This window comes from Chenopodium album, chromosome 18 (assembly GCF_948465745.1).
Source record: "Chenopodium album chromosome 18, dcCheAlbu1.1, whole genome shotgun sequence".
Taxonomy (NCBI): Eukaryota; Viridiplantae; Streptophyta; class Magnoliopsida; order Caryophyllales; family Amaranthaceae; genus Chenopodium; species Chenopodium album.
In genome coordinates this window covers 49,651,206-49,675,978 of record NC_137851.1, presented here as the reverse complement: position 1 = coordinate 49,675,978, position 24,773 = coordinate 49,651,206, and the positions used below count along the sequence as shown (strand labels likewise).

At 32.6% G+C, this 24,773-nt stretch overlaps 2 protein-coding genes and 1 pseudogene across 5 annotated transcripts; 1 reads left to right on the top strand and 2 right to left on the bottom strand.

Moving 5' to 3' along the window:
* Positions 1-455: 455 nt before the first annotated feature.
* Positions 456-24,773, bottom strand: LOC145592505 (high mobility group B protein 3-like). Of its 2 annotated transcripts, XM_081648976.1 has the most exons (8): positions 2,485-2,654; positions 2,312-2,363; positions 1,517-1,612; positions 1,360-1,417; positions 1,232-1,276; positions 1,060-1,140; positions 855-944; positions 456-754 (listed from the first exon to the last, which is right to left on the bottom strand). In XM_081648976.1, the coding sequence occupies exons 2-8, from the start codon at positions 2,359-2,361 to the stop codon at positions 734-736; spliced, it is 441 nt and encodes a 146-aa protein (XP_081505102.1). In that variant the 5' UTR covers positions 2,362-2,363; positions 2,485-2,654; the 3' UTR covers positions 456-733. The 2 variants fall into 2 exon arrangements, with proteins under 2 accessions (XP_081505102.1, XP_081505104.1); XM_081648978.1 differs by lacking the exons at positions 2,312-2,363; positions 2,485-2,654 and adding an exon at positions 24,770-24,773.
* LOC145592503 (pentatricopeptide repeat-containing protein At2g01860 pseudogene) lies at positions 11,533-17,322 on the top strand (annotated as a pseudogene). 2 transcript variants are annotated; one of them, XR_014102430.1, is made up of 5 exons: positions 11,533-11,646; positions 11,983-13,652; positions 14,750-15,958; positions 16,321-16,824; positions 16,983-17,322. The product of XR_014102430.1 is annotated as a pentatricopeptide repeat-containing protein At2g01860 pseudogene, transcript variant X2 (transcript). The 2 variants fall into 2 exon arrangements; XR_014102429.1 differs by lacking the exon at positions 14,750-15,958.
* On the bottom strand, positions 13,750-17,399 carry LOC145592504 (uncharacterized). The gene is made up of 5 exons (XM_081648975.1): positions 17,316-17,399; positions 17,025-17,208; positions 16,407-16,613; positions 14,912-15,103; positions 13,750-14,830 (listed from the first exon to the last, which is right to left on the bottom strand). Exons 1-5 carry the CDS (start codon positions 17,396-17,398, stop codon positions 14,684-14,686), a joined length of 813 nt encoding a protein of 270 aa, XP_081505101.1. The 5' UTR covers position 17,399; the 3' UTR covers positions 13,750-14,683.

Sequence of the window (24,773 nt, the reverse complement as noted above, 5' to 3'; positions counted from 1 at the left end):
TAAATAAGAATAACAAGAAGGAAACAATCGTTGAAATGCAATGGCTTTCTTAAGTTCTTTGTACTTGCGACAAAGTTTGCAAAATACCAGTACTTCAAAAATCCCACATACCAGAACTCAGGCACAACACTTCACTAAAATAACTGAAACACAGCACACTTAACAGAATCAAAGTTGATAAAACAGCTAGATAAGCATCTGTGTACCCGGATCACGGAATATAATTTAAACTAGTACTGGTATTCGACTATCCGTGTGTTGGTTTCAAAAACAGTTACAGCAAATTTGCCAATTTAAGAGTTCAATGAGATCAGCTTTCACAAATCGGTCATGAGCAAAGGGAAAAGGAAGGCAAAGGCCAAAAGAGCAATAAGTTCCACAACAATAAATTACCAGCAGCCAAACAACAAACAGATAATGAAAAGGATAGATGACATTCAATTTACTTGAGAGAATTGGGCACAGAAAAACAACTACTGTATTTAAGATTACCATTCAGCTAACCCAACGCGATCTTAATCATGTTTAAACTAAGAACGAAAGTAAATCACTACTTGCTCTACAGGGCAAAGATGCCAAAAGCTAAATCAAGTCAAAGTTAAGACTTAAAATACAGAGTGATGATTTTTTTCCTTGATTCCTTACATTAAAACTACCAACAGTTTATACTTCCAATCAAGATGAGGCGCTCCAAAACCACAAAACACCTTCATCATCCCCGCTCAGTGGAACACTAATCATCATCTTCTTCCTCCTATATATTTGATCAAAGCAAAAAAACACACAATCAGCAAATTTTCAGCAATGAAACCCAATCCATAAACTAAGAACACAGACCACTAAAGATCATATACCTCGCCACTGCCTTCTTCGTCATCCTCATCATTCACCTCAGACCTAGACTTGTCTGACTCCTCTTCTTCCTCAGCATCTTTACCTTCAGCCTGCATTTCATTTACATACCAGTGATTAACACTTTGATTCTCCAATATCAATTCTAATGATAACAGCACGAATATCAAATTTTCAAAAGTAAAATGGAGTTTAATTAGACTATACCAATTTCTTGTTGTATACGTTCATGCTCTTTTCATAATCAGCCTTCCTCTTCTCTGCTTTCTGGATGTAGGGAGCCTTTTCCTGAAATCAATTACAAAACAATAATTAGTTCAATTATTTCGAATCACATACAAAAGTCAACCCAGCAGAGAATAATCAGGATCAAACTTACAGCATCAGTCAATGATTTCCACTTCTCACCACCAGCTTTCCCAACCTAAATATAAAATCAAATTCCATCAAATGACAAACTAGCAAAATCAAATAATTCAAAAGGCAAATGGCAAAATCGAGACTCACAGCAGCAACAGATTTGTTGTTGGGATGCTTCTGCTTGTATGTCACTCTAAACTCCTCCCTATAATTCACAATCAACAAGTCAATATGAGCAAACAAAGCATATTTCCAGAATCAACAAACAGAAAAACTGAAAAATGAGCGAGAATTAGAGTTATACATGAAAACAAAGAAGGCACTTGGGGGCCTCTTTGGCTTGTTAGGGTCCTTTGCTGGCTTCCCCTTCTTAGCCGCGGCTCCTTTCTTCACAGAAAGCCTGAATAATAAAGTAAACACTCAATTTAATCGCTGCAATCGGGTAAACAAACAATATAACAGACAAATTACATGAAGATCTCAGATCTAGAAAGCAAAAACTACCAAATCCTCCAATCTCAATCTTAAGGTTGATAACCAACACAATCATGCTCATAATTATAAACATAAACAAAAATCAAAATAAATTCACCGCACATCTGAATATCAACAAATCTACGTAAAACATCATACTAAAGCCTCAAAATATGCTCAAAAATCATATAGAAATCTAAGAATCTCAAATTCAACAATTTACCAAATACAATTGAGAAACAACAGATCAATAAGCACAAATATGCTCAAAAATTAGGCGGAAATAAATTAAAAAATTAACAACGCTACAAATCTCAAATTCAACCAATTACGAAACAATTCAAACAAATCAAATACCACATATATGCTCAATAGTCCGAAAAAAAATCACAAATATACACAATAATCCAAAAAAAATCTCAAATATGCTCAACAATCCGAAAAACATCACAAATATGCTCAGAGATCGGGGAAAAAATCTCAAATATGCTGAATAATGAGGAAAACAATCTCAAACCGAAACTCATCAATACCGAAAGATCAACAACCAGAAGCAAAGCACAAACAATCAATTTCAACAACAATTAAAAAACCAAAAAACTTGAAAAATAAATAATTAACATACTTAGCATCGCCGCCTCTCCTGGTATCAGCCTTAGCTTTTCCTCCCTTCATATCTACAACAACAGCAAAAACAAAAAAATCAAAATCAAAAAAATCAACAAAAAATCGAAAGATCAGCGAAAAACAAGCAGAAAAAAAGCGAAAAAAGGAGAAAATCTGGGAAGAAAGAGGTACCTGGAGGCTAGGGTTAGGGTTTGAAGGAAGAGAGAGAGAGAGAGAGAGAGATATGCGGTTAGAGGAGAGAAATGCGAAATTGAGAGAGAGAATGACAAGAAGAGAAGTTGAAAGGAGCGGAGGGATAAAAGGGGAGAAGAGGAGGGGTTTTGTGGGAATTTGAATTGATATTCCTACGCGAGTGTTTTTCAGTTTTCTCTTTCTGAAGTGGAATACAATTTCATTAAAGCTTAGGATTTTTAGGCGGGATTTTTTTTTTTTTATTGTTGCTTGACACGTCACTGATCCGTGTGCTCGGTTTTGGATTGGTTTTCGGAGATATTTTTCGGATTCATCGATTTTTTTATTTATTTTTTTTTTGTTGTTGTGTTTTCTATTGTGCTTGTTGCCTAACGGAATTTTTTCTTCATTGAGTTGATTTGTTCATTTTTTTTCGACCGTTATGTTTGAGTTTTTTTTTATTGTGCTTGTTGCCTAACGGAATATTTTACGGAGTATTATTTTGTATGGGATGGGATACCTGATTATGTATCAATGATTTTCTATATTTCTTGATAAATGTGTCGTGTATCTTTTTTTTTAGGTACAGGATTTTTTTTTTTTTGAATATAAAGTGGATATTATTACTAAATTTGAATTAAAAAAAAAAACCAATTGAACTTGTTTATCCGGTTAATATGACTAGTCCTACACAATTGAAAAAGGTAGAATGTATATAAGGTGTCGGCCTAGTGTATAAAACTGTGTGACGCAAGCCCGAATCTCTCCTACTTATGTTCTCTATCCTTAGATAAAAAGAATTATAGTAGAGTGAATACTATTGATTAAAGTTAAATTTTAAAAAGGACAACTAGAATTATTTATTTGATTAACAAATTATTAAATCAAATTATAAAAAAATAGGACATATATACAAGGTCTTGACTTAGTTATTTGTACTAAGAGACACATGTTCAAATTTCGCCTTCCCAATTTCTCTATCCCTAACAACTAGGCTCTTGCTAGGTATTCCATACATGATTATGAGGAAATACAAGATGATCTTTTTAATCAATGAAGTTTGTTAATCTAGTGGTCGAAGCAACGATGGACTGCTGACAGTTCATTAAACTGCAAGCTTATACATTGAGTCAGATTATTCCCCTTTTTCTTCCCAATGAAAACAAGCTTCTATTTCCTCTATAACTAACTGTTGCCACCACCACCTTCCTCCATCTTCCTACCAATGAAGCACTATTTCCTTCAATGTTCCCCTTTCCTCTTTGAAACCCATTACCGCCATCATCGATATTCTTAATCGCTTGCCTGAACCCATCATCGCCACCACTACCAGCTTTCCAACAAATTGTCGATCAACCAGAAGCATATCCTAAAATGTTGCTTCGTGACATGGACACTCATATCCTTTGGGATTAACAATGCCTTGAATTTCACATTTTTCATAGAATTTTCATTTAATATGGCATCAAAACCGCTGAAAATGGTGAGGTTGTTGGTGGAAGTGTCAGTAGAGATCGTGGAAGGAAGAAAGGAGGTCGATCTAGCTCAGCACATTAGTCTATCAACGCATGAAACATGAACACCACAAATCTGACGTGTGTGGTTCCACTAATTCTTTTATTTACAAATTCGCCATCAAATCAACACCAAATGTTTATTAATAAGATCAATGGGGGATGTTGTCTCCATGATTTAAAATGGAAACATAGTAGAAATTTGAATATTTGCAATTAATTGGAGAGTATTTAAATTTTTAGGCTTACTGATACTACTTAACAATAATACACGGTTATGAGATAATTAGTTACTTATTTATTTTCTAACCTTTATCCCTACATATATATCATTCATCTCAAATTAAATTTAGTGTTTGAGAGACACTTTAATTCAATTTCTTAATATCACACCTTTTCTCTACAAACCAACATACCATCTAGGTACAAGACCAGATATATTGTAATGAGTACAACAATCATACAGAATCATTGAGTAAACTCTTGTACTATGCCATTGTCTTGTAAACTGCTTCAGTCCATTCTTTAGCTTGCAAAACTAACTTTTGGTACAGTATACTTGTATATTTCTAAAGAAATTAACACGTTAAGAAAAAATTGACAACTTATTTGCTAGCGTCGTGAGAATGTTAGTTGGTTCGAAGGATTCATTTGAAGTTATGTCTTCTATTAAAAAAAATAAATAAATAAATAAATAAAAATAAAAATAAAGGAGGTCTTCAATAATGCTTGAATAGGCTGTATGGTTAAAGAAATGGACATTCATACACTCAACAAAACTTTTCAAGCTAGTTAACTCAAAACAACAAGCATTATATTATTGACTAACGTTTGTTTATCCAAATTACTGCAATATTTGAATAGCACCAAATAAAATAAATACACTTGTAACACACACTAAAAGAAAGCAAACCTAGCTAAGTAATATTAGAGCCTGTACATTTCAACAACCATCTTATTTTCACTTATTAAAAGTCTAATGAGTCCAGTTCAAGAATAATAAGTTCTACCCGAATACAAATTATTTTATAACTAAAATAAGTTTTATTAACAAGGTCTAAGAAGTTAAAATAAGTTCAAATAAGATTAAAAAAAAAAAAGTTTAGACAAATGAAAATAAGGTGAAGAGATGTATAAAACACACACATTCTAGATATGAGCAAAAGTTCAATACAAATAACACAATATACAACATATATATTAGTAAAAATCAAACAAAAACAAACATGTATAAACTGATGATAAAATATGTCACGTTTTGATACACCAATGTTAATTCAAAATATTATTCACAAACTAGATTTTTATTATATCTAGTTCTTTAGTATTGATCAAGTCACTGATTTTATTACAACTAGATTTGAGACAACATCTCATCTTTTCAAACATTGTGTGTCAATTCATCTTAACCCAAGTTTAACATTGTGTGTCAAATCCATCTTAACCCAAGTATATATTTTTGGTGTCATGCATGGGTGCACATACACTCCTAAAACAATCATCAATATAAATATATAATACATTGCCTTTTCTTGTCCCATACTCCCATGTAACCATGTTTCATTTATAAGGGGATACTCATCAAATGTAAGATACATAATACATGCATACGTACAATAATCATTGCATCAAAACTGTATAATATGTTGTACGAAAACAATTATACATAACCCTGGCCTATATATATAATGAATGACATGATACTTCTATTTTTTTTTTTTTAATTTTTTTTTTTATTTACATTACGTCGTATATTTCCATCATACATAATTACATATCATCTTTTCATCATTAAAATCCTCGATTTGTAGGACAAGGTTCAAGGATGAGTTTGATTTATATCAATATATGTGACTTTAAGATTATTTTAAAACACACATGGAACCATTCCTATACTATTATTAGCTAATTCAACTATTTCAAGAATATATAGTGGAGTAGTGATATCGCTTCCCACCTCGATTCATGGTGATAATATGATCTAGGGCTAAAATCTAATGGAGCTCATGATTTGAGAGATTTTTCATACAATACAAAATCTTCTAGCTTCATATACAAAACATAACAATTTTGAATTTCATTCTATCAAAAATTAATTTTTAGGTAATTCTTAAGCATTAAATTGTAGTATATCGAAGCTTATAATTAACAAGGCCCAATCCATTTTAGCTAGCAAATCACAAGTTGATTATGAAGTGATCAAACTTTCTACTTCCTACATGGGACAGAGATCCCCTCCCTCCAAGAAGATTTTAACTTACTCGTAGTTTACGGTTGTTCATAGTAAAACCTTTGTGAAAGTATTTAGTTTATAATAATAATAATAATAATAATAATAATAATAATAATAATAATCAATCTAAAAAAGTCTGACCCTTTTAAAAAAAATTGAACCCCTTTCTTTAATCGTTAATATCTTTAATAGTTAATAATTATTGATGAGTACACTTTCTTTTCCCCTTAAAAAACATTCACATTACTTCCTTATTTTAGCCCCATTGTCTTTCCTTACGTTTTTCCATTATATCAAATAAATTTTATAAAAATATTTTCTTAAGCGAAAGAAGGCCAAGCTCGAAAGAAGAAACTACAATTAAGTAATTAAATAACTAGACGAGGAGTAGTAACTCCCATTACATCCTCCCATAACATTCTTAATTTCGGTCCAAGGAGCATTTGCTGCCCGTTGATAAGATTAGTTTAGATATATGCCCAATCACTTCGACGTACCAAGTCCCAATCCCGCAACCGTTAGTTCAGCCTTACAGGCATCACATATGCCAAAATTTTCAACAAAAGCTCTCACAAAATTCATATGGTTCGACGATGCTACTTCCTCCTGCTAGCCTTAGTGACCCCTTTAGTAGCCCCATATGCTCATTAGAGTCACCACCAAACTTTCCATTTAGCTTATTATAGAGTCATTCGGCTAGTATTGAATAAATTAATTAATTTTACCCTAATTAGCTATGCATTAAACACAACGACCTAAGCTAAATCAATCTACTCCGTATAAATAAAATTCAACTAAAAAGCACACCCATATTCTAATAACTTCTAAGAAATTAGAAACCATAAAACTTTGTAAATAAAGTACTCTTATATATTAGGAGCAAATTCAAGTCAAGAGAATAACAAATGCCTGTATATATTAGGAGCAAATTCAAGTCAAGAGATCAAAAATAATTTCTATCGTATCATTTGATTATACATCCCTTTTTAGATATCCTTTTTCCCCTCAGTTCTAACCTCTTTACCTTTTTTAGAATAACTTGTTCAGTTACCTTTGGATCTTTGGGGTTAATTTCACAAGTTCACAAAACACAACACCCACCCTATTTCATATTTTCAGACTTTTTCACAAATTCTAAATTGCCTTTACCTAATTAAACCTTTCGTTATCTGATTATCTTAAGTTCTCTGTAATACTACTTTGTATTTGTTTTTTAAATGAACCTAAAGAGATAGCATAGAATAGTGCTTTAGGCCCTTTTCCATTCACCTTAATTTTGCTCAAATAAGAATTATTTTTGCAAAATTGAAATTATTGTTATTAAAGTGAAATTAAATTATTTTCACTAAATTAAAATTATATTATCTAAACTTAAATTATTTTTATTGACTAAGTCCCTATTCTCTTCACCTTAAGAAAATAACATTCAGTTTATATAAATTTAGTTCAATATAAAAATTATTTCATTACAGTAAAAAAAAAAAGTTCACTACAGTAAAAATAATTTTAGTTTAGTAAAAATTGGTAATTTTAAATAAGAAATATAATAAGGATTTAGTTAAATTTTAGCTCAGTAAAAATAAATTTAAATCTAACAGAAATAATTTCAATTTAATATAAATAATATCAGTTCAGCAAAAATAATAATGTGAAGAGAACATGACCTAAAACATATTTAAACTGATTTATATTACCTTTGTTTTGTTTGAAGTTACTAATATTTTACTGAATTAAAATTATTTGTATGGAATGAACCGAAATTTTTACTGATTATTATTCAAATAAGGTCAAGTAAATAAAGTCTACATTGTGCTTAATAATTGTGTTAGTCAAATCAAGAAAATTTATGTACAAATCATATCCTAAGTTATGTAACATTCATACTTATGTAAACTTTTTTTGAATAGTCTTATTTATATAGACTTGTCTAAGCTTATTTTGCCAATTACTCTGTAATTTTTCTTTAATTTACAGTTTTACACTGTATTTCGTATATAGTATGAATTTATTTAAACTTAATTAGTTTGAAAATGACATATTTATTTAGAATTTATATCATCCGAAAGAAGTTAAGGAAAACACATTTCCAAAAAAGGAACTTCATAGGCTTTAAAGTGACCTTTAGAAAATTAATAATGTGTTAATAGTAACAAAACTTTAAAACAAAATTGTACTCACTGCTAGTCACAACATGTGGGTAGAGGAAGAAAGCTTGTGAAAGTTAGTTGGAAAAGTAATTTACAAAAAAAGAGATCTTAATATAAAATTTATTGTGAGATTAATATTCCGATGGAATCAGATTTGAGTGGAAGATATTAAAGGCATACAATAATAAACTATGATTATGACGAAAATACCCTTGGCCCTTCAAAAATTAATATACCCCACCTTCCCAAGTTGCCTTTGTAAAACCTACTATACGCGTTTCCTTGCTCACATTGCCTAACCTCCTTAAAATGACCATTTTATCATCCAAATAAACCCACTCATAAAAATTTAAATTAAAATAATAAATTTGGACCGTCAATGAAGTGGGTTTCTAAAATGCCTATTTTGCCCCCCCACCTAAATAAAGAGATAATGCTAGACGTAGGAAAGAGAAAGAGGAATTTGAGAAGCATCTTCTTATCTCCTATGCAAACAAAATATCAAGAGAACTTTGGTAATTGGGCTGAACTTTATTCATTTGGATATTGGGCCATATGCCTTGTTACAAAGGCCCATTCTATCTTGGGTCTAGCCTCACCATCTACTATCCAACATTGCTTAATCTTTTTTCTTCAACAAAAAAAAAAAAAAAAAAAAAAAAAAAAAAAAAAATTGTGTCTTTATTTGAATTATTTTAGTCTGAATTAAGTAAAAATAAGGTTAATAGAACAAATCTTTAGAAAAATACTACTCCATATTGTTTTATATTGATAGCAATTAGAAATTAGACTTTGTTAAACAACATACTATTCCGTCAAAACTCTCACACTTTCTCTCTCCATATATTTATAATTCGTGTGTGTGAATATATCAGGCTCGATTTTCTATTTTTTCTTTAAAGATGGAAGGTTTTTTTTTTCTTCTCTTTTCAGATGGTAGTGTTTTTTTTTAGGTGGTAGTTTTTTTTGTTTAGAAAGTTTTTTTTTTTTTTTTTTTTTTTTTTTTTTTTTCTAAAAAGACAAAATTGAGAAGAGTATTTTGAGAAAGTGAAATTTATCACCCAAAACCCTCTTTCACTATATATATATATATATATATATATATATATATATATATATATATATATATATATATATATCAACTATCATGGTTAGTGTTGTCAAAACCTTAACGCTAACCCAACTTGTTTAACTTAACATGACATGTCGAATTGGAAGTCCTTAACTCTTACTCGTTTTTTCCAAGTTTAGTCCGTATTGTATTAATTTAAAAAGAGTATCCTTTATTTACTTAACATCAATTCTAAATCATTGGTCATTTTTTTTAGAAGAATTGAGTCTTGTTGGTTTCATATTAAGAATCTCAACACTTACCCAACTAATTTAATCAAATGTGTCGTGTTGTGTTAACCCTATTGGATAGATTGTAAATTCATTACACAAACCTTTTTTTTTTCATATTCAATTCGTATTGTATTGTTGTATCGTGTTAGACCTGTTAGCTCTTACCGGGTCTAATGTTGACATATTTCACGACCCAAACGTTGCTTAAACATGACATGACCTAATTCTGAACTAAACAACCCCATCCTTCCAAGTAAGGCCCAAATATGTTTGAAAAAAAAAAGGCCCAAATAGAACAACTAGTCTATACTTATATATTAAAAAGCGTTTCTAAAACAGAATATGTTCCACGTGTCACTTTTTTAAAGTTTGACATGTCAGTAATATGTGTCACATGTCACTATAAACATGGCATGTCACCCTCAAAACATGTATTAGGTTTGCATCTAAAAATGCTTATAACAAAATTTGAACTCAAGACCAACGAGTCTTAAGTTACAAGTCTTACCACCTTAACCATTTATTAATTGTGTTTTTTATCCAACAAAATTATACTTACCTTAGATAAGTTAATCTATGGCTTATTATACTATTTGTTTCCATTATGTAATGATTGAGTTTGACAACTAAAAAATGTTTATAGCAAGACTTAAACTCGAAACTAACAAGTCTTACTATCTAAACAATCAAACTAGATTAGCAAACTAAACAAGTATAAACTAGCAACCCGGGGCATCGCCTGAGCCACACACTAGTTTATTTATTTATTTTTTAAACCAGAGAAATAGATTAAATAGTTTGAAGACAAATTATTATCCTTTAACCGTTGGTTAACTCTTCGTGGGAAATAGTAATGAAGGAATATTATCCATGTAGAAATGCATGATAAGGGACATTTATGTAGTCACATATATGTACAAGAATGGTATAATTGGATGATAAAAACATACCACTAAACATGGGGATGGTATATATATGCATATAGTGGTATTATATATGCATATAATGGTATTATATATACATTTAGTTGTATAAGCTTATAGTGGAACAATCAGTATGTGATCTCCCATCACGTGAAACAATTTAACCTATTTTTTACAGACCTCTCTCTTCCTATCTCTCTCATCTTTTTTCTCTTTTAATCATTGTTATGTATTTACAAATACATAACATTATATTCCTCCGAATCATCCCTTTAAAATTCCTCTCACTCTTCATTTTCATCAATAGGGAAGGCTCGTCTTCTTTAATTAGTAACTAAGTAAGTAGTTAAGTACTGTACATCTTCCTCTCTTGCTCTCTCCCAAAATGTGGATCAAATAATTTGAATATTGTTTGTGGGATACTCTATTTTTTTTGTACTGGTATATGCTTAGTTATATCTTATACAAGTATGGTTTAATTTTCAATTCTATCATTGTTTAATCTATATCTGCAATTCGCCATAGCCAATCGAAAAACGAAAAATTTAGGGAAGAATCGTAGTACAAATGTAACTCAAAACCCTTAAATCAAGAGTCGTTGTCAATTCTCATATTTAACCAAAAAAAAAAGTCTTAAAGTTCAAAATCACTCAATATAAAAGCCCCGTATAATTTTAGGTCAGTAAAAATAAGGTGAAATAAACAGGTGTAAATGTGTAATAGACTAATAGTCTAATAGTCGGAAAAAAATAAAAATAAAAATGAGTGAGTCCAATTTGATTGGTTTGTACTCCGTATATTTTCCTAATTGGACTACCTTATAAAGACTCGTCCGGTCGACCCATTTATATATTGGACGGACCTGACCCATTTATAGTTCGGGCGGGCAGAACACCTCTAATTGTGAAATTTGTGATAAGAAAAAAAACAAAAAAAACAGAATGAAGCGCCTTCTGATACTTGTATGAGTTGTATTATCCCCCATTGAAGCAGCTTCCGAGGTAATTCGTTGTTTCTATTTGTAATCATCATGTCAATTTCACAATTTAAGGTTTGATTTAATTTATTTTACTTGTCAGTGTAGTAAATTTAGGGTTCCAAAATTTGAACTATTGGTTCTAATTACAGTACTAAGATTATATGATAATGATAATTGAATCAAATATGCCTTTCCTACCCAAAATTATTTATGTGATAATTGAATCAAATTTGGTTGCTAATGTGTTGCAGAACCCTTTATTGTTAGAATTGAACTGTGAAATGGGTTTGGTTGAATTATACTGGAATCCAAATTTGTGGTTTATTTTATAGGGATTTAGCAATGGTTTCTTTTGCAGGTTGAATTAAATTTGGTTAAGAAAGAGTGTTGATGATGCTTAGAAGTGTTCTTTGAGTTTCATCATACTGTAGAGTGCACTGCTAATTTTGTTGTGTTGGGTTGATGAATGTTAGTGTGATAACATGGATTCTGGTTTTTTGAGGTCTAGATTACATCAACCCCTACTCGCCGTTCAAATTTTCACCCACAAGCTAATTCGAAACATAAAACGCGTAAACTTGTCCAAGGTATATGCCAAGGTGCATTTTGATTCAGCAATTCACCTTAGAAAACCTCCTAAATATCTACGTTATCCACGACGTACCAAGCTTCCTCCTGATTTTGGGATCGATACATTCATAAAGTCAGGGGATGAGGTTGAGGATCACTCTGAAATGGATGTTCAAATTGAGTGGAGTTCTGATGATCCTGTTGAAAGTGTTGCTTTTAGTGATGACGAGAATGATGAAGTCAAATATGAGGATGAACATGATGTTTGGGAAGCTGATGAAATCGAGGCAATATCAGCTCTATTTCAAGGAAGAATACCTCAAAAACCCGGAAAGTTGAATAGGAGAAGGCCACTTCCACTACCTCTTCCACATAAAATCCGACCTTTGGGACTCCCAACGACAAAGAAGCATGTCAGGTCCTCTTCACCAGCAGCACTCTCAAGAATATCGATATCAAAGCAAGTCTACAAGGATCCAGTTTTCTTACTCAATTTGGCAAGAGAAATTAGAAACCTTCCTGAAGAGGCAGATGTTTCCTGTGCTCTCAACAAATGGGGTAGATTTCTGTGTAAGGGGTCTTTGTCTTTGACCATCCGGGAATTGGGTCACATGGGTTTTCCTGACCGAGCATTGCAGACATTCTGTTGGGCACAGAACCAGACCCACCTTTTTCCAGATGACCGGATTCTGGCAAGTACTGTAGAAATTTTGGCAAGGACCCATGACCTTAAATTACCCTTTGATCTTGATAAATTTGTTAATTTGGCTAGTCGTGGTGTTCTAGAAGCAATTGCTAAGGGTTTTATCAAGGGAGGAAGCTTGAATCTGGCATGGAAGCTTCTATTTGCAGCTAGACGTGGTAAAAGAATGTTGGACTCCAGCATCTATGTCAAGTTATTATCGGAGCTGGGGAAAAACCCTGATAAAAATGACCTTGTTGTAGTCTTACTGGAAGAGCTTGGGCAGCGAGACAATCTGAACTTAAACCTGCAGGACTGCACTGCCATTATGAAAGTTTGTATTAGGCTTGGGAACTTTGATTACGTAGAGTCCTTGTTTGACTGGTTTCAACATAATGGAAATCAACCAAGTGTTGTTATGTATACTACTGTGATTTATAGCCGCTTGTTCGCTATGAAGTATAGGGAGGCATTGGCTGTAGTTTGGGAAATGGAGCGCTTAAATTGTCACTTTGATTTGCCAGCATATAGGGTGGTGATTAAGCTATTTGTTGCTCTAAATGACCTCCCAAGGGCAGTTAGATATTTTTGTAAGATTAAGGAGGCAGGTTTTTCTCCAACTTATGATATTTACCGGGACATGATCAGTATGTACCTGCTCTCTGGGAGGTTTGCTAAGTGCAAGGAGGTATGCAAGGAGTTAGAGTTGGCTGGATACAAATTGGATGCTGAATTGAGGTCCCATTTGGTGCAACTTGATGTATAAAACTTGTCAGGTTTGTTTTAATATTTGTAGTAATTGGTTAATAATGGCTTTATTATTAACTATTAAATGATATAGCTAGGCTGTCTACTGGCTAATTTTGTGCCGATTCTTTCACTTTTCCTTCTCTAGATTATTAAGGGAGATTTTTAGGACGAGCTATCAACAACTAAACATACCTTCTGTCTATTAAGAAGCTCAATGAATAATGACTCTCCTGATCTTTTGATGTTGTGTTTATCATATTCACATAGCATAAACTATGATTGAGTGAATTCATGTCATTGCAAGTCTGCGACACGAGTTATGGACCAACAATTATGTTGGTTATGTGACTTAAAAGCTGAGACTTCTAATGAACACGTTAAATTTAGTTTATTGCTTTTGGTTATGCACACATGCAAGTGATGCAGTTTCTTTTCCCCCATTTGTAATTAGATATCAATGGAGTATGTTGCCTCATCTTTTCTATACTTTAGAGTCTAGATTGTATAAAATACTTTGTCCAAAGAGGTGCTGACCTGCCTTTTGATGGCCTTTTCTACCTGGATTTTGAGTAAGACATCAACTTATTTAATGCTGCTTTTGTTGTGTTTTCTTTCACTGATACTTGATTTTGGACTTTGGACATAAAATTTGCACCTAAAAAACTAGGGAGAAAAGAGAGAAGAGCACCTGTCTCTGGAAATAATACTAATGGAAAATAGACAACCCTTTTTTTTTTTTTTTTTTTTGACACAAAGATAAAAGTTTTAAATTTTAGTTTAATTAGAAACGAAGAACTAATCATCATCCCAACTACATAACTTAGAATAAGGGAAAATTGCAGCATATTTGCTGCCATTGCTGGAACAACCCTCCAGAGGGGGAAGGAAAGAAGAAAAAAAACAGAAATCGTTCAACAATTTCAGCATGAAGGCTACAGAAGTTCTAATTGATCTTGCAGGAGAGTATATTCATGCTCTTACGCATCAGTCATTATTAACCATCATATAAACAATGATATCTGGATCTTTTCTCCTGTTTAGGTTGTGCTACCGTGAATTATACATGTTTTGGCTTTTCAATGCAGTAATTAATTATGTGCTCTTTCCACACTTCTTTCTCCAGATATGTTTCATAGAAGTTTACTTCTCCATTTCCTGACACTGTTACTGCTGCGGTGCTTCTTGTGCAATAATATGAATATCGCTGTGCCATACAATACAATTAATCACTTATTTTGATGGCTTATTGTTTAGTGAATGAGCAGAGGTTTACAAAATTACTTACCGAGGTTGAATCCGCTTTCACAAAGATAGAGCTCAGTCTGAATTCCCAGTCAAGTGAGCAAATATGAGGCAGCTTGCTTTCATCAGCTTTTTTTGTGTCCCTCATAATTTTGTTAACCATATCTTTGACTGGAATTTCACCCTCATCATATCTGTACAGTAATTTCTTGAACTTTAGTGCCAAGCGCTCTGCCTGTAAGTTTGGAAGAAGGGGCAGGTTCACTGAATTATTGTATAGTTGAGTGAATATGTGATAATTAATTTCTATACTTCTGCAGAGAAAGTAACAGGAACTTTTGCAACAGACAAGTCAGTATTGATTTAAAGCAAGGGTTTGTGTATAAAGGAAGATGAACTGGCATTAAAACATTGAAGAATAGTATTCAACCAAAAATGTAGCCATATTTGCTAGGTTTGCTGCCCCCCTCCCCAACCTTCTGCTGGGCACCCCCTCCCTAATTTGGCCTTTATTGCTACAATACAAGCGAGAGAGGGAGGAAAAATAGTTTTAGTGGGGTGATCGATGGAAGAGTTAGGAGGGGGACTGGTGTCATGGCACCTAGTTTACAGAGCTGGAGTGTGTGGAGGTGCCAGATGGTTGCGCAACAAGCCGGTGAGTTTCTGATGGCGTTTGTAGTGAGTCAAGGTGAGAGAGCGAGGCTACTGATGATCTACAGCTTGAATATGCGGGGATGAGAGTGTTTTTGACTCTTTTAAGCTGCTGTGAAGTATTCTAGTAAGGTTGGTCACATGGACTATTTTGAGAAGGGGTCTCCAATCCCCCCAGTTATTAGGATGCAAGATAATGCAGAAGTTAAATTAATTTGGAAGATTGCCTGACAATCCATATTAGTGGTGATAATTTTCAAAAAAGAAAAAAAGAATATGGTTTAAGGCTAGACATGCAAATGTACTTATTTGGTTACATTGAAGATCTGGGGTCTGCTAGATATGCATTTGCATGTGGTTTGTTAGTTTGTTACGAGTACGATATACTATCGCAAAAGCAAAATTCTTCTGTAGTATCCATCTTGCTTCCCTAAAACAGGTATATGTAACTGAAATCCTTGTCTACTTCGTTCTTAACTTGTACTAAACTACTGATCAAAGTATGAGGTAGCCCCCTCTAACTTTCCTTTTCTTTTTAAACTCTGTCATGAACTAGATGGTCCTAAATGCTTTAACTTTTTTTGTCTTTGTTTTTTGGTGCCATTTCCTTAAATGCAATCCTACTAGTAAAACTAATGCATTTCCATTTTCTTTATATTTTTAACTCTTGTCATGAACTAGAAGATCCTAAATGCTTAGAATTTTTTTTGTTTAATTCTTAACTTTATTTTTCCAACCATTTCCTTAAATGCTATCCGACTAGTAAAATTAATGCTTTTCCAATTTCTTCTTCATTCACAGGCCATGTTAGCTGTATGAGCTTGATATGGAAAGTGCTTTCGTGTATTCAGCAACGAAAACTACCAGTGCATTTCTTAGCTTCTGACCTTTGGCCATGGAGAATCCAGCCTGCCATTTGTGAGGACATGGATTCCTGGTGGAACCTCTTGAATTCTGGCAGATTCCCCTTTCGGCCTGTTGGTTATGTAAATCATGCTTTTCGAGAGAAGATCAGCTACTATCAGGTTGAAGCCGTTGTATTCGTGAGCCTCTTCTGCTACCATCTCTGCATATTCTCTCGGACTTTGTTTACCCTGCAATAATACCCTTATAGATGAACTGATCTATGACTACATTATTGTATCATACTATCATTGTGTGTGAAGAACAAGAGGAAAGCGCAAAATATTTCAGAAGCTATGTTACTCAGACTTGGTTACTTGTGAGTTTTGTCTGGCATAGTAACATAGGTAGGTGAAATGGAGAAATGAAGAGTTCAATTAAGTCCAAACCTTATAACGCAAGGTATGACTTCATTTTTAATTGGGAAACTTTATATTGGGCTTAAGCAGCAAATTTCATGTATCTAAAGTTAATGACTCGTTTTTCCTATTCCTTAATGCTTTTATTTACACATTGCTCGTCCAAATTGCTGAAGCTCATGTACGTTCTATTCCTTCCAGTTCAATGGTGATTGAAACTAAGAAGCCTTACGAGCAACTTACCTTCAGGAAACGAACAGGTAACTCTCCTCGGGATTTTGCATCAGCAAGAGTATGAAGCTCCAAAACGTTGGTAATGAAGGCTACCTTTCCCTTTTTAGTACACGCAAGCCAGGTACCTCCACCTACTTCATCTCGACCTCCTAGAATCTCTCCTCCTTCCCACCACCCTAGTGGCTTCGTCGGCCTGTTTAGCAATGTCATAATCTCGTTATACACATTGCATGAAAATACATCAATAGTCATGTATCTTATTTAACATATATTAAATGTAAATATAATGTGTACACTTGCCTGTTGAGATCTTCATCTCGGTTGAGCAACAGAACGAAAGGGTGGAGGGAGAGTGCTTGCCAAGCAAATGCTGTTATGCACATTTTTTCTCTTCTTTGCTTTTGTTTTCTTTAAGGTGTTTGATACAAGAAACTTTGTTCTTAGCCTTTTTGTATGAAAAAATTGCTGTTTTAATTGCTTGAATATCGACTATCAAGTGGGCATTGTTGCTGGTTTTATTGACAACTTGATGCTGCCGTTTTTCTTATTGGCTGTGGGCTAAAATTATACTACTTTGCACTACTTTGGAAGTTAGTCAAGGAGTGGCTCCTTCCCTTTTATAAACACTATGTGCATGGCTCCCTTTCGAGGCCATCTATTGTACCGACTACAGAGTAAAGAGAAAACGTAATCACGTGATATCTTGTTAATAAAAACAAAAAAAAAAAAAACAAATGTGGTTTACAAGAAGTCTTTATTAATTATCATACCTGTACGACAGTCATTAGTTGTTATACGGGTTTAGTCAAATTAATCGGGGTGTCATGCTATAATAGAGATTAGTAATATTGATGACTTTAATTATTTGTCAATTTTGACAATAAATTTTGAATTGACAAGTTGTATTTCTTGTTGAGATAATGAGATTATTAAGTTGGAGTAAATTATGACAATTTGATCCAAATATCCAATGTATTTGTTGGATATCAATTGTTCCAAATTTTAGATTATAATTATGATTATTTTTTTCTTTTTTCCCAGAATTTTAGTATGTTCTCTTAATTTTGACTATATATTTGATAGTAACTCTTTAAAATTCTCTCTTTTTGTTCATATATTTGTCTCTTGGTGTTTTAACGTGTTTGACAGTTTATTTTGCTATTAAGGCCTCTTGATTATAGGAGTACCTTTTGATTTATTTTGTAATTTTGTTGTGGTTCGTATTTTTTTTTTTTCCTGGTCTTGTTTTGCGAATTTGTCTCAACTATCATTATATGTAACTTGTTAGCAAAATAGAAGTCTTCGAACGATTTTCCTAAAAATTGCTTAAATATAAATCAATTTCCTATTTGTATCGGCATAAAAACTTATTCCACCATATTGTCTATGTAAGATTGGTGGAAGCTTTGTTATATATTTTTTTAATTATTGTTCAGCGAAGAATTGCTAACGACGATTGCGGTTCTATACATTAAAACCGCAAACACCGTTAGTAGTTCTATACTTTTCTTTTAAACTCACCCGGAAGTAAGATATTATTTAATTAAAAGAACCCCTAACGGTGTTTAATTATGTTATTGGCAAATCCTTATCTACTTTCTAAGTTCTTAGGGCCTGTTCTGATTGACTGAACTGAGCTGAGCTGAATTGAACTGAACTAAACTTATTGGAACTAAACTGAACTGAACTGAATATTTTATAAGAGAAGAAAATTAAAAACTGAACTAAACTGAACTTATTGGAGCTGAACTCAACTGAAAATAAGCTGAAGAGAACAGGCCCTTAGTTTCCTTACTTTTTACTCCCTTACTTTTTCCTACATACTCCCTCCGTCTCATAATATAGGATCTGCTTTTGTTTTTTCACGGTATTTAAGAAATAGGAAGAGAATGTGCGTGGATGAAGTACATTAATAAACGTGAATAAAGTACAATCATAAACAAAAGTTAGAGAGAGAAAGTGAAAAAAAGTAAAAGGCATGTACAAAATTCAAGGATAGATTAGGAAGTATAATAAATAAAGTTGAAATTGAGAATACAATAGTCTTTACAAACTATCCAAAAATAGAAATAGGGATAATATTTTTGATTTTCAAAATAAGAAAATAAGAACAGAATACTTTATTCACCTGTTTGTTACACTACTCACCTTGTCAACATATTCAACACTCTTTTCAAATTGTCAAAATTCGCATGAAGATAAGAAACATCAAGAACGATAAGGAACACAATGAAGTTGCTTAATTTGTTAGAATTGTTTCCATTTGTATTTTATTAACTAGTGAGTAGGCCGGGTGTTGCCCATATGATACTCCTGTTATAGATGTGCAATTGATAAATTTTTTAAAATGCTTTGCAAAACTGTAATTATCATTGTCAAACTAAAATCGAGTTATTTTTTTAGTATTTTTTTTTTCAATTAAACCTTGTGGTTTGCGCTTATATTATTTTTTTTTACATATTAATAACATACTTGATGACTTAGATGGTGAAATTCTTATTTTTTTGTTATAAGAGATTGATCGAGGGTTCGATCCGCAACAAAAAAAGGGATTACGTGGTACATCGACGTTCTTAGGAACGCCTTTTAATATATAGTATTGATAGATAACACGTTTTTGTAATTTTTTTTGTTATTATTATATAATGATATAAATTATTAATTTTATTTTATTTATTTATTTTTAAAGAAAAAAAAGGGACCGACCCTTCAAAAAAAAAAAAAAAAAAAAGAGATTGATGACTAAAAAATATCAACTAATATAAGGGAGAAATTATAATTTTTTTTTTTTTAAAAAACAAAAGCTAACGAATGTTGTGGGGGCGTTGAATAAGCTACTTAAAAGTAGAAAGATTAAATTAAAATGAACATTAATTACACCGATTGACGCGTGATTTTGTCATACTTTTTCAAATTAATACCACTTTAGGTATTATTTTAATTGCTTATCCAACGTCCCGCGAACGTTCGTTAGGAAGATCCTTTTAAAAAAATTAGTTAAGTAATGACAATTGTACGTCTTGCGTGCTTAGATACTATGCATAACGTATTACAATTCCGTAGCCTAATTGTTCATGTGCATGCATAGCATATTGGTGATTAAAAGATAAGTTTGCTACGTCAAGATTGCCTTGATATTGGTAATGGCTTAATTGGGAATATATATTTAGGAAAATTATGAAATTTGACCAATTATACGTCTTGCATGTTGCATGTCTTTGACCATTTTGAGCATTTTATGCCATAACATTTTCATTATGCTTACACTGTTTAAGATTGGTTTAACACTTGGCATTGAAACTTGTCTATTTCCAACAAGTTTTGAAAGAATCTATCTAAAAAAATACTCGTAAAAAATAAAGCAAACTTGCTATTTCCTTATTATTAATGCGTTATCTCAAATATTTGTAAGGGCAACCTTATTTGAGTAACATCAATTCTTAATTAGAAACAAAGTAACTTTATTTGTTTATTATAGTAACTCATTCTTATGTTTTGATTAAGAAAAATAAATAAAATTAATTTCACTTATTTATAATGATAACTCCATTTGACAATTAACCCATGTGCCCAATAAATTGTTTGAATGTGAAATGGTCATAATAAGGCGTTGCTACTTACATGTAAAAATTTGTGATGTAACTAAATGAGTTAACCTAGTTCTCATTAATATATACTAAATATACGGTCATATGAAATGTTGTCAAATTTGTCTTAATGTATAATTTTATAATATTACCCTTTTTACAATTTTTATAAATACAAATTTAATACTTGTTGAAATGTTGATGTACAAATATACATCTTAAAGATCAAGTAAGTTGAAATGAAAATTATACTATGGATTGGAGGAAGTACTCGGTATGGAATTCATAATAAGCAAATTTTCTTGATTTGTCCTCCTCAATTCTATCTAGAGAGTAATTGGGAGGTCACAGTAGAAATTATTCTAAGAAAGATGCTCAAAATTAAGATTGAGCCGACTACTTCATTCTTGGTAAAACAAGTAAACATCTTGTATTTGTTTAATATAGTGTCTAGTTATTTTTGTTTACCAAATAAATTTTTGTAAAAAATTCATGTGGAAAGCAAGATAATTGATAAAAAGTATTTGATTGGAACAAGTTTAAATTCTTGGGGCTTATTAGTAAATATCATTTTCATCAACCATACCAATAATATAACACTTTTCTTCTAACATGGGGCTTTTGGGGCAATATTCAGATTAAAAGTGACATTATTATCTCCTATTGACAGTTTGTGTCATGCGGGCTCATGTTATGTTAAGCTAAAAATTGCTTCGCGTCGTCATTTAAATGTATATTCTTATACCAAATTGGCTATGTTTCTTTCTTATAATCCCATCAATTTCAAGTGGAAATTAAAGCAATAAATTTGGTGCATTCTTGTAGTTGCAATGAATGAATGGTTGCGCCTCCTTTGCACTATTGGGAAAGATCAAAGATGGATGTACGTTGTGGGAAGCATCATGCTCACGTAAATGCTGTAATAGGCCTTTCAAATTGATTAATACTCATTGCATTTGTAAAGATGCCATCCAATTTTGCTATTTGCCAACTTTGGTTACACATTGATAAAATGCCTATAATCCAATTTGGGTTGCTGAGTTTGCATAATCTTTGCGCCTGGCTAGAAATGTTGTTGGTTTTGTTTTCTACGGAAGAGATTTCTTAACACTTAACAAGCTGTAAAAGTTGTTGGAGTGGACGGATATTTCTCCTCACGACCTCCATTCTCATTTCCAGTTTTCCACTATCACATACTCCCTTCGTATTTTATTACTTGTTTTATTTCTTCGGACACAAAGTGGGATGTCAATGGGGCGGGACGGGACAGATGTTAGCCTTTCCATCTCCATCCCCATCCTCGTCCTGGCGGGTACAACTCCAAAACCATCCCCGCCCCACCCCCCCACTTGGATATCCACCTCCACCTAATCCCCACCAAAGACCCGTCTAATCCCCACCCAAGACCCACCTAATCTCCACATCTCAAATACACAATCCTACTTAATTGATACGGATTACAATATAAAAAAATGAATAAATAAATAATAAGAAAAAAAAAACATTCTTAATATTACCAAGTGTAGTCCCAATCAACTCTACACCAACATCCAATTAGTAGTTTAGAGTCTGTTCTGTTCACTTTATTTTCACTTATTTCAGATGTAATAAGTTCAGATGTGTCCAGTTCATGAAAAATAAGTTTTGATAGGGGTTGTCTAAGTTCACATTACAACTAAAATAAGTTTTAATAAGTTCAGATCAGTTCTGGTAACTTCAGATAAGATCAGATAAGTAAAAATCAGGTGAGTAGAACACACCCTTAATTAATTTGAGACAACTTAGAAAAGATGGGGTACTTAATTGAGACAAAGGACTTTATTAGAAATGAAGAACATATGATAGTGAGAGATAATTCAAGTGGTAAGACCTTTCTCTCGATTTCAAGAGATATTGAGATGTATTCTCATCGCCTGCCCTTGTGGCTCTCTAAACACCAAAAAAAAAAATACGTACTGAGATATTCCTTGCTTGCAAATTGAGGCATTATTTTAATATAAAATTATTAATTTGATAGAATATTCCCTAAGATCCCCATTCTGATCACCAACGTATTATTTTGCCCAGATAGTTGAATAGGTGGTGATGCTGAGAGCTCAAACCTTAGGTCTTAATATTTTGTAGACACATTACACACACATAAAGCAATGATTGAGATTATTTAGAGCCAATTTTTCTTTCTATTTTAATATAAAAGATATAGAAATACGAGAAATTTGTTATATACACGAGTGCATGGTACACCCATGAGCATTTTGTTCACATTTTGATAATTATTTTTCATTTAATTATCAAATAAAGAGCAAAAACTAATTTTAGGTTAGTTGAAGTGTACGGTACTTTCAGATGCGTATAAAATATTTCATAGATATACAAAGTATAAAGATAAATTAGGCTCTTTCTATAGTAAGCCCGAGTTGCATTGGGCTTTATAATTGCGTCAGGCGATTGAGTTGGGCTTTAAGGGCTTTCTTAAGTCACATTCGTTCACATCAAGTGTACAAGTCAAAAATGAAAAAAATAAATAAATAAATAAATAAATTTTTGAGTGGGCTTAAATGCATGCAGATAAACGAGACTTATTTATTGTCGCAAGAACGACAACCGACCCAAAATTATTTTTCTACCACTCTTCTTTAAAATGCACTCATAATAAGAGGTGTCAAAACCGAACCGATTCGAAAAAAACTATCCGTTTCAAACTGTAACCGATTCGATTTGATCCGAGAAATGCAAGATCCAAACTTGATTTGTAACCGACTTGAACTCAACCCGAATCCGAACTTGACTCGATCTGAACTTATCCCGCACCGATTTGATCCGACCTGAACTCAACCCTAATCTAATTTGCCCCGACCTGAGCACAACCCGAATCCGATTTGACCCGACCTGAACTCAAACCGAACCGATTTAATCCGACCCGAGCTCAATCCGATCCGAAATTGACCCGGTAAATAACCGCTCTAATCCGATCTGTTTTGGCCCGAATTGATATTAACCCGACCCGATTTTAACTCGATTTGATTTTTACCTGATCCGAATTTAACTCGACCATAATTAATTATTGACCTTTTTATTTAAGTTCTTATACTACTCTGTACTATATTTACTAATTATTAATAAGTTAACGTTTTTTACTACAAATTAAAGAAATAATGCGGAGTAACAAGTTTACTTCATGTATATACCAAATTATATAAAATTACTTTCTGAGCTTTATATTCATCTCATCTAAACTTTGCTACAAATAATTTGTAATACTTGAACATTAAAATCCCTTCTTTCAACTCAATAAAAAAATATGGTACATGAATGACTTGATATTGACCCAATAATAAGGTAAAACTCAATAATAACTCTATTTTAAAAATAACCTTATTTGGATATGAATTGGGTCAACTCGATTAAAATCCAGCCAAACACAGAAAGGAATTGAATTGAAATTGACCAATAAATGAATCAACGGATCAACCTTATCTTAATCAAATCGAACTTGACCGAACCGAAATCATCCGAACCGAAATCAACCCGACCCAAATTCATCTGACCCGAAATTAACCCGATTTAACTCGTTTTGAATCCGATCCGAATTTATCCGAACCGAACATGAACCGATCTGGAGTTGACCCGACCCATATCCGACCCGCACTAGATAGACCATGACCCAAATTTGATCTGACCCGAATTTGTCTCTAACTGACCCAATCCGAATCAAATTTTGACTCGAACATATCCGACCCGAACAGACCCGACCCAAACTCCATTCGATTATCCGATTGACACCTCTACAGTCATAATGTAGTGGGTAAAGGACTTAACCAAATTTATTCCTACTTCAATTTTAAGTAATTTAGCCACAAATATTGTACGTAGTAATATTATTATGTAGGAACCTGCGGAGTAACATTTTATGTAGATGTTATGATCTATTCTCTACCCTATGTGCGTTTTAGATGCTTTTCTAGATTTTGCCATTTTTTTCAAGCTTTAGGTTCCATGATTATGTTTAAGACAATATAGCTTCCACTAGAAAAACAATGTTAATCCAAAAAGAAGCTTTTGAGGGAGCAAGTGGTTAATGAAAATCCAAAAGTTTCCTACTAAATGTGTTTGCTTTAATGCTCGTATGTTGTTAGACCTTAATGGATATTGTGTCATCACAAAATCTTAG